Source organism: Solanum verrucosum, unplaced genomic scaffold, assembly GCF_900185275.1.
Source record: "Solanum verrucosum unplaced genomic scaffold, falcon-dt-bn FXZP01000183.1, whole genome shotgun sequence".
NCBI classification, from domain to species: Eukaryota; Viridiplantae; Streptophyta; class Magnoliopsida; order Solanales; family Solanaceae; genus Solanum; species Solanum verrucosum.
In genome coordinates this window covers 5,153,487-5,163,109 of record NW_026020430.1, presented here as the reverse complement: position 1 = coordinate 5,163,109, position 9,623 = coordinate 5,153,487, and the positions used below count along the sequence as shown (strand labels likewise).

Here is a 9,623-nt window from a genome sequence, read left to right as displayed (position 1 = left end):
TTTTCGCCTCTTTTCACTTTGAGCGGTCCTGATTTTTTTAGGGAACTTCAATGCTCTCACAACGATAAATTAGTGGGACAAGTCCCATTTTTTATTTTTTTTTATAAGATAAAGTTAAAAGTTACAAAATATTTAATGTTCAGTCACTTCATATCCAACTTCAAATATGTGAAATTAAAGCTTCACATTTCACATATATCAATTTGACGTTTAACTTACCTATAAATCGCATTTTCCTATTTATATATTGACTTTAAATGAAATTCAGTTTTAGATATAAAATTAGATTTGGCCAATTTACTTTAAATATGAATATGTGAAGGTAACATTAACTAAATAAATAACGTCATATTTTTATAATTAGAAGTAATTTAACTTCAAATTTTTTATTTTTAATAAAATGATTTATATATAAATCAAACAATGTCTTGTAAATTAGGACGGAAGGAGTACTAATTAATAACTTAAGGTGGTGGTTGTGTTTGGTTGCTTGCTAGTTGCTACTGTCAAGTGCCATATATATGCTGAGACGTAGGACTAAAGTAGTTAAGAAAGTACATTTTTTATTTTACTTTACCTGTAATAGTTCATCAAAATTTACTGTGTTTGACCATTTCAACTACAATTTCATAGCAATAACTATATGTATTACAGTAGTCAGAATGAAAATCTACATATTCAAAAGAGTACACATATTTACTGTGTTTTTCTTTTTGGTTTTCCATGTGTGTCTACAAACCCTAACTAAGTTTGAATTTCGCACTGCATGAATAATTACTGTTATTGACTGTACTTTGAATTTGTTTTTATTAGTTACAAAGGCGAATTTAGAGTATAGTTTGATGGTTTTAGAGGAGTGTGATTGTATTATGTGTATCTTATTTAAAAAAAATAATAATATATATATATATTGTATATGTCGAAAATATTAAGTAGTTGAAGTTATAGAATCCTTATCAAATTCACAGTAACTTGTAGGAATAAAAAGTCCATAAAGCATAGACACTAGAAAGTTTTGAAGTTCTCTAAATGGGTCGTTTATCTACAAAATTTTGGGCTTTTGGGAGAAAGGCCAACTTAGAACAATGAGTTGAAGTGACTTTTATAACATTCGATTATATGTCGGGCAAATTACAAAAATCACATACTTTTAAGGCAAAATTACAATCTATCCCTTAAAAGTTTATAATTACAAAAATCCCTCAAACGGATACAATAATATAAGCGCTGATACATTAATCTGATGCGCGAGATACAATAATAGAAGCGCTGATACATGCGTGAGATACAATAATATAAGCGCTGATACATGCGTGAGATACAATAATATAAGCGCTGATACATGCGTGAGATACAATAATATAAGCGCTGATACATGCGTGAGATACAATAATATAAGCGCTGATACATTAATCTGATGCGCGAGATACAATAATAGAAGCGTTGATACATGCGCGAGATACAATAATATAAGCGTTGATACATGCGAGAGATGCAATAATATAAGCGTTGATACATGCGCGAGATACAATAATATAAGCGCTGATACATTAATCTGAGCGCAAGATACAATAATAGAATCAGTGATACATGCGCGAGATACAATAATATAAGCGCTGATACATGTGCGAGATACAATAATATAAGCGCCGATACACTAATCTGATGCGCGAAATGAGGGATTTTGGAGATTTGTAAAACTTATAGGGGATAATGATAATAAGTAAACTAAAAGCTGGGATTTTTGTAATTTTTCCTTATATGTTTCGCCTTTTAAATTGATTGGTTTTTAATTTTTTCTCTTTAACAATCGAAATTATGTCAAGTTGGTGTAACTTAAAGTTATGCCTAAGTACAACCAGTAGAACATTATAATACGAAAAATATTAGTTTGTGTCTAGCAAAACAATTGTTTGTTACGAGGAGCATAAATTAAAGAGTAATACATAATATGGATAAAAGTACAAATTAGGAGTATTTTAATGCATAAGAAAGTTTTAGAAGAAATGATTTAAATATTGTACTTATGTTGTAGGAATTTAGGAAAAGGAATGTTGCTCTTACCAATTTACATCAAACTCAAACAAAATACAAATATTATGAACAATAGAAATGCATGGGATCTCATCAACTATATATTTAGTGAGGGAAGGAAAAAAGAAGTGGAAATTCAATCAAACTTGTATAATTAATAATTCTCAATTCATAAACAAAAGCTAGAAAGAACTTTCACAAATTCAATATATATAATTACTAATTAATCATTGCTATCAACGATTCAAATAAAAATCACGCTATTTTCTTCATCAAATCTCATATCTTCAAGGCTGGAATGAATAATTCGTTCATCTTGAACATACGATTCTTCAAAATCCATATCGAATAACAATCCATACTGATCATCCTCTTGGCTGCACTCGGACAATCGAGTCGATTCATGATGATCTTTTACTAATAAATCAAACAAATGATGATGTATTATTGTGTTTGAGTTTTGGATAATTTGATGGGGTGAATTTTGGTATCTAATGTCACAATTCAATGAATGTTGGTTCATATAGAGAGGAGATTGTGACACATTTGAAGAAGTGACAATTGCCTCACACTTGTTTTGTGAGCTAAGTTTGTTTGTACAATTATTGTTGTTCTCACCTTTATTTTTGTAAAATACTCGACATAATACCCAATCTTCCTGTTCAATTATCACAAAAACAAGAAAGTTAAACAACATTATTTTCTTAATTTTACTCATTTTTTTTGTCTTGTTTCGAACCAGGAGGTTTCTAAGAAATTTCTCACAAAAACTTTCAATTTTTTTAACTTCAAGTATAATATAACATGTGAAAAATATGAGAGCTCGTTTGTATTCAACTCACAAATACTTTATCCATGTTTAAAAATCAATTATACTTGTTAAAAAAATATCTTCAAAATTTTAGCTAATTTGTATCTATTACTTATCATTTCATGTAGAATCTTTCCGACGACCTTATTTTTAAGATTTAAACATTGTATACATGTCTCAAAATATATTAAAATTGTGAAAGATAACGTAAATTTGTTAAAATTTTTCAATCTTCAAGCACTTTATACGAATCTCAACCTAACTTCTCTCGTGATCACAATAAAATATATAAAAGAAACAAAACAAGATCCTTATAAGGAAAGTGCATTGAAATGTATTGTTGAATAGAAGAGTTTAACTTTTATGTACGGACTATTTAAGAAGTATTTACATAATCAAGTTATTTATTAGGCAACTATAAATAGTTTGTCAATAATCATTGATTAATATGTAATCTGATAAAAATGATATTTACTAAGAAAGTCTTACCTTAAGGGGTATATGGGGATTTTCGAGTCGAAATTCATGCATGATCCAGTCTGTTTTAATGCCATTAGGAGCTCTATTCTTGTAAAAGACTAAAGTTTTTCTCATCCCTATAACGTTACGGGTTTGAGGATCGAGCACTGTTCGATCCTTACCCGTAGCTTTCCAATAACCCGAAGTTGTGGCCCGGTTCGCCCGGAAACCAGTAGTGTACTTTCGATCTCGGAAGCTGAAGAAGTACCATTCACTAGAGTTGAGCTTTGCCACCTCTAAATTTAATTAACAACATTTTCATCAAAATAAGATACAATTATTACAAAATTAAAAAAAAAAAAGTAGACGAGGGTTACGTTAAAGAACAAGAAATGGAAGTTAGATAAATTTAAACACTACTCCAATTCCCCTGTTTCAAAATAAGTGTCATTTTAGCTCATTTCATGCTCATCACTGTAAAAAAATCAAGGAATTAACTACGGAGACAAAATTCGTAGTTAAACCACAAAAATGTCATACTAATCCCATTTAGCTAAGAATTAACAATGAATTATATAAAAATCCAACTAGCTAGATGTTATTTAATGAATTAGCTATGAATTATCGAAAAATTCTGTAGTGCATTAAAAATAATAGTAATAATACAAAATGTAGTTTACTAAGGTAGCCCTATTTATTATATGTTTCTTGAAAATTGAGCACGGTAAAAAAAAAATTATTCTATAATATAATTAGATATAGCTTGAAACAAGTTACTATTTCGTCTTGAATTCTAAATGCAAACACCTATTCTGGGACTGCCATGGCTCACAATATATTACTACTTAAAACAAATTTTCATTTTAAAAGTAATAAACTCAGAGAATTAAGAAGAAGATAAAATTAATAAACATACCAGGAAGCTGCCATGGCTCACAAGTGTGAAGGTCAATTTCCACTAAACTAAAATTAAGAACTAATCCTTCTTCATTAGCAATTTTATTGTAGAGATAATGACAAATTAACTCTTCATCACTGGGACAAAATTTAAACCCAGGGGGAAGTGTAGCTCCAATTTCTCTTAAATCCATTTTTTTAAAAAAAAAATTGATAATAAAAAAAAAAGAGTTGAAGGTATGTTCAACAATTATCTTTTTGTGAGTTTGGAGAAAAAAAGAGAAGAGAATATAAATAGTATTCAATTCATGTTTGATAATTTATCAATTTTAAAGGGACAAAGGAGATTATTTATAAACAGAGAAGGAATGTTGTTATTGTTGGAACTTTCATTAAAAAACCAAACTCACAAGAAATGTTCTATTTGTGGGCTTAAGTGAATAAAATAATAATAACTTAATGCAAATTATTACTATAATAATAAGTCCAAATCATATTAGTATTAATTATGTAGGGAAGAACCACCAAAATACTACTTTTAAGCTAGAGGGGCTTTCTCAAAGAGTATCCAAGATTTTGAAAGGACTATTATGAAAATTTAAATTTGATTAATTTGATTTTTAGATTTTTATTATTGATTTTATTAAAATTTTAAAATTATAGGTCTAAAATTAAATTTTATCTATTTAAATTATGTTCTTTATATATATATATATATATATATATATATTCTGATCTGTGTCGAAGGTATTGAGATTGATTGAATATATTGATCATATGCTATGTAATATAGTACTATTAGTTTTAATATATATATATTTGTTTAATTTCATATATATAATGTTAGAGTGCAAAAAAATTAGGAATTTCCAATATAACAGACTTACGAGTAAAAAATAAATAAAAATTAATTTTAAAAGTCAAAATGGATACCAATAACCACTTAAATATATATTATCTAATTATAGTAAGGTTTAAATTTCTAGTATCACTTAGAGAGGTATATCCAATCATCATCACATTATATGATACTTTGAGCGTAGATTCGTACCTGACACATCTATATTTAGATATTTCTAAAAAAATATAAATCTACTATATGATTTTAAAAGGATAGTATGAATTTACTTGAACCCGAGAAACTCCTAGATACGCCACTACAAATTCTAAGCTAATTTAAGATAAATTTTCCAAAAATAGGAACAAGTTCTAATCGTGTGAGAGTTTAACAACTCATACAAGCTGTTACAATCCAACCATTTACAAACACTCAAAATTCAAATTCAGATTATTTTTCTTATTTTTGGAGTTACTGTATAGTTTTATTTAAGGATCCCTTTTATTTATTATTATGAATCATTATCAATAGTTATTTTTAACGTGATTTGATAGATTTGTCATCCAAAATCATTGCAAGTGTTCCGTGCACTTCTGAAACTAATATTAATATTTTTAGAATATTTTGCTTGGAGAAATTAATGATCATAGTATAATATATGCCATCCACGTAACCCCAAACATGATGGAAAATAATAGATTAGCCCATAGATGTACTAATCACATATTTTCCATTTTTTAAAAATAATTATTTAATAAATAATCATATGTTTATTGTTTGTAATTTATATATATTTTAAATCACGATCTAAAAAAATTATTTTGAATAAATTAAACTATTAAATAAAGATCTAAAATTTTATAAGTTATTACAAACATTAGATGATAATTATATATTTTGTTAATTAGTTTGATCAATAAAAAAATATTACATTCGAATCTAATAACATTCAAAAGGATAATGTTCAAAGCTATATTTGAACAACTTCAAAAAGTTAGATAATAACCTAAAAAAAGAAAAGAACACTTGCGTAAATCAATCGAGAGGATGCCTCCTTTAATCTAAAATATAGTAATGTAGTTCCTCCATTTCATATTGATTGTCCACGTTATCATAATTTTTTATTTTTTTAAAATTACTATGTCAATTTACAAAATCAATCAATAAATAAATCATTTTATCCTTACAATTATTTCTTTTTGAAAGTGTAAATAAGTTTGTTAAGAATTTATTAAAGAATTAAAACTAGTAAACTATCCCTTTTTATTTATGATTTTTTAAGGACGATAGACAACTAATATGGGACGAAAAAGGTAATAAACTGAAGTGAAAATAAGTAAAATGGTTTAAATTTTAGCATTTACCAAGGAAAAAGCAATTTAAGTGCATTAATGACTCAAATTTTGGGAGAATTTTCTCAAACATAATTTTTCATTTTAAATGAAAGAATATCTTGTTGGTTAAGGTAGCATCAATAATTACAAAAATAACGACAAACTATAAAGTATCATTACATGGAATGATCCCACATCATAAATAATTAAGATTGTATGTACACAAAATTAAGATTAGAAGATGACATTAGTGGACCCTAATCATACTTGTCTTTGTTAAAAGATTCAAAAAAATGGACCTGAAAATTTCACTTTGCATCAATATGTAGTGACTTTAATAATAAGGAAAAGGGAAAAAAGAAGATGGAGAAAAATGACTTTAATAATAATAATAATTAAGTGATTATTTATAATGTTTTGTTGTTGGGATAAATTGTGCTCCCATTAAGATTATAATTGTAGTTTTGTTTTATTTCATCACATGCTTTGAAAGTAGTAAAGGAAAAATAAAAGGTTGGTTTTGTCTCAATATGAAAAATAAATAAATCTTACTTTTTCATTTTTGATTTAAGATACAGATATTAATTTGTAATAAATTCTTTATATTATTAATTTAAGAAAAAATGATTTGATATACCTCTCGTTATGAAAGTAACTCATATATATATACTCCCACTGTTATACAAATGACTCATATATAATAGCGGAGCTATAAGTTTCTTTAGAGTTTCCGCAACTTTAATTCAAATTTGATAGTTGTGTTTGGAAATTCATTTAGTATATATAAATAATTTAGTAAATTTTCTTTTCTGGAATCTAATACTCATGGATTCAAAATCTTAACTCTGCTATTAAATTAACAAATAATTTAGAATTAATTCTAGATTACCAAATGATGCTAATATTAATAAATTATCTTCTTTTTTCTTTGACTTTTTTCCTTTCTTTACGGTTATCTTTAATTATGGTTTAAGTTAATTGAATATATAAATATGCATTATAAATTTATAATCTTCAATATATAAAGCTTAAACTCTTTCGTGTATTTATTGCATTATAGAAAATCTATCATTTCAAATAATTTATATCTACCAACTTCATTATGATAAAACACATGACCTTGCTATTTAATCCAGCTATTTTCCACGATAGATCTTAAAATCATATAATCAATTTATTTCAAATGGCTCATCAATATTTATACAAATGACTCAATCTTAATTTTCTGTCTATCACAACTGGCGTCTGCTAGGTACCACAAATAAGAGAAAAAATAATCAAAATAGAATCATTATTGATCCATTATTAATTGAAGAATTTAATTATTTGTGTTTATATACTAATGGTCCTTTTGGCCATTTGAGATAAAATAATGATACGAAATCATTTGAGATGAAGTTGAAGTTTTGCTTGAACATGGCAATTTGGAATTTTAAGTGTTTTTTTTTTTTTGCAATTTGGACCAAAATATTTTTTTGTATTAGTTTACTTCCGCTCTTGTCCACAGACATTATCAAGTGTAAATAAATGTGTGTCTGTAATAGTTTAATCTTTTAGATAAGATGATATCACACGTTTTAATATGGTATTCAAGTAAAAAAAAGTCTAACATTCGAGTCTGACAGCCACTAAGAGTCAATATTAATTCATATAAAGGGAGTCACAATATAAAAATAAATAAATAAGTCAAATTGAAAATGATAAAGTGTGTTGAAGAACATAATTAAATAAACAAGATAATAATTATATCTCTATTAGAGTAATAATGAGATATATGGTTACATAATATATTCAACACGTACAAATTATATACTACAACATTAATATTATTCCTTTTACATATATAATACAGCTTGAAGAGAGAGGAGATCGAGTACATGCATAATGCATTACGTGGATTATTTGGTTTGACTATTCATCCATTATTATATGGTGTTTAAAAACATTTATGGTTGTATAATTCAAAATATTTTTGATTTTTTCCAAAGAAGCTGATGAACTAGCTGCCACAGCTTCCCTACAACAACAATTGGAAGGAGTCTACGTAATACTTTGTATAAGGAGTGTCGATCTATTTTTACAATTTCATAATGTATGTATATTTTGATCTAGTTGTAAATCTAAGACTTTATAACTTATGTTGTATATTGAAGAAATTCAACCGTAGATATATATAATAAAAACTTATTTTTTTTCTGAGTAGGCGTTTGGATATGCGATATGAAATTATAAGATGAAATCACCGTTTAGACATGCGATATCAAGCTGATTTCATCTCATGAAATGAAATTCCACATTCTCTAAAAATCATGATTTGAAAATTTCAAATCATGATTTGGGATTTTTCAAATACAAAAATTGATCCAAAAGTGTATATTTTGTAAAAACAACCCACATTTATATCTACTAACCATTTATTTCATAAGTAAATAAAATTTATAATTCATATCATTACTTTTTAAACCATTTACATCTCATATATTGATTATTCTCACTAACATAAAATTTATTATTACTTCAAACATAGGTGTATCCAGGATTTTGAGATGATGGGTGCACTGTTATATAAATGTTGATTTATGATATAAATTTGATCGGTTCGACATTTAGATTTTTACTATTGAAAACCGTTAAAATTTTAAAATTATAGGTCTAAAATTAATTCTTATATGCCAATTACCACTTAGAGAAGTGTTATCTAATTTTAGAAAGAAAAATAAAACAAGATAAATATAAAATTCAACTTTCTAACCTCGCGGAGAGAGGTGCACCCAGTCTAAAATTCAACTTTCTAATCTTGCGGAGAGAGGTGCACCCATTCATAATTGCATTATCTGATACTTGAATTGTGGGTTCACGCATCTATATTTCAATATTTTTTAAAATTATAACACTACTATAAATGATCTTGGGAGGGGACCATGGGTTCACGTGAACAGGGTGACCCCCCTTAGATACGCCTCTGACTTCAAATCAATTTCTACTTTACCATTTATATTCATCAAATTCATTAATTTTTTATCAAATTTATTTAGCAACCAAATTGACCAACAAATGACTCAAAGTAACAATGTTGGTTCGTCTTCTTAGTCATATGAACAATAAATGCAAGTTCAACGTGAAAAAATTGTCCCTACTATATGGGGAGACTATTAAAGACTAGTACACCACAACTTACATATTGCTTTTTTTAATTATTGAATTAAAGTTTGATCAATAAATCATGTATTTTTTAAGAATATCTTTGTGA

The 9,623-nt window shown here is 26.8% G+C and overlaps 1 protein-coding gene across 1 annotated transcript; it reads right to left on the bottom strand.

The window, feature by feature from the left end:
* Positions 1-2,193: 2,193 nt before the first annotated feature.
* Positions 2,194-4,575, bottom strand: LOC125807836 (protein CUP-SHAPED COTYLEDON 3-like). Its single transcript, XM_049487567.1, has 3 exons — positions 4,221-4,575; positions 3,335-3,600; positions 2,194-2,692 (listed from the first exon to the last, which is right to left on the bottom strand). Exons 1-3 carry the CDS (start codon positions 4,393-4,395, stop codon positions 2,279-2,281), a joined length of 855 nt encoding a protein of 284 aa, XP_049343524.1. The 5' UTR covers positions 4,396-4,575; the 3' UTR covers positions 2,194-2,278.
* Between the last annotated feature and the right edge of the window lie 5,048 nt (positions 4,576-9,623).

Excerpts from the sequence above, each read along its gene's own strand:
- LOC125807836 (XM_049487567.1), bottom strand. The coding sequence starts at position 4,395 with ATGGATTTAAGAGAAATTGGAGCTACACTTCCCCCTGGGTTTAAATTT. Across the intron at positions 3,601-4,220 it reads TGAGCCATGGCAGCTTCCTG|AGGTGGCAAAGCTCAACTCT; the intron begins GTATGTTTATTA and ends AATTAAATTTAG. Across the intron at positions 2,693-3,334 it reads ATCCCCATATACCCCTTAAG|GAAGATTGGGTATTATGTCG; the intron begins GTAAGACTTTCT and ends ATAATTGAACAG.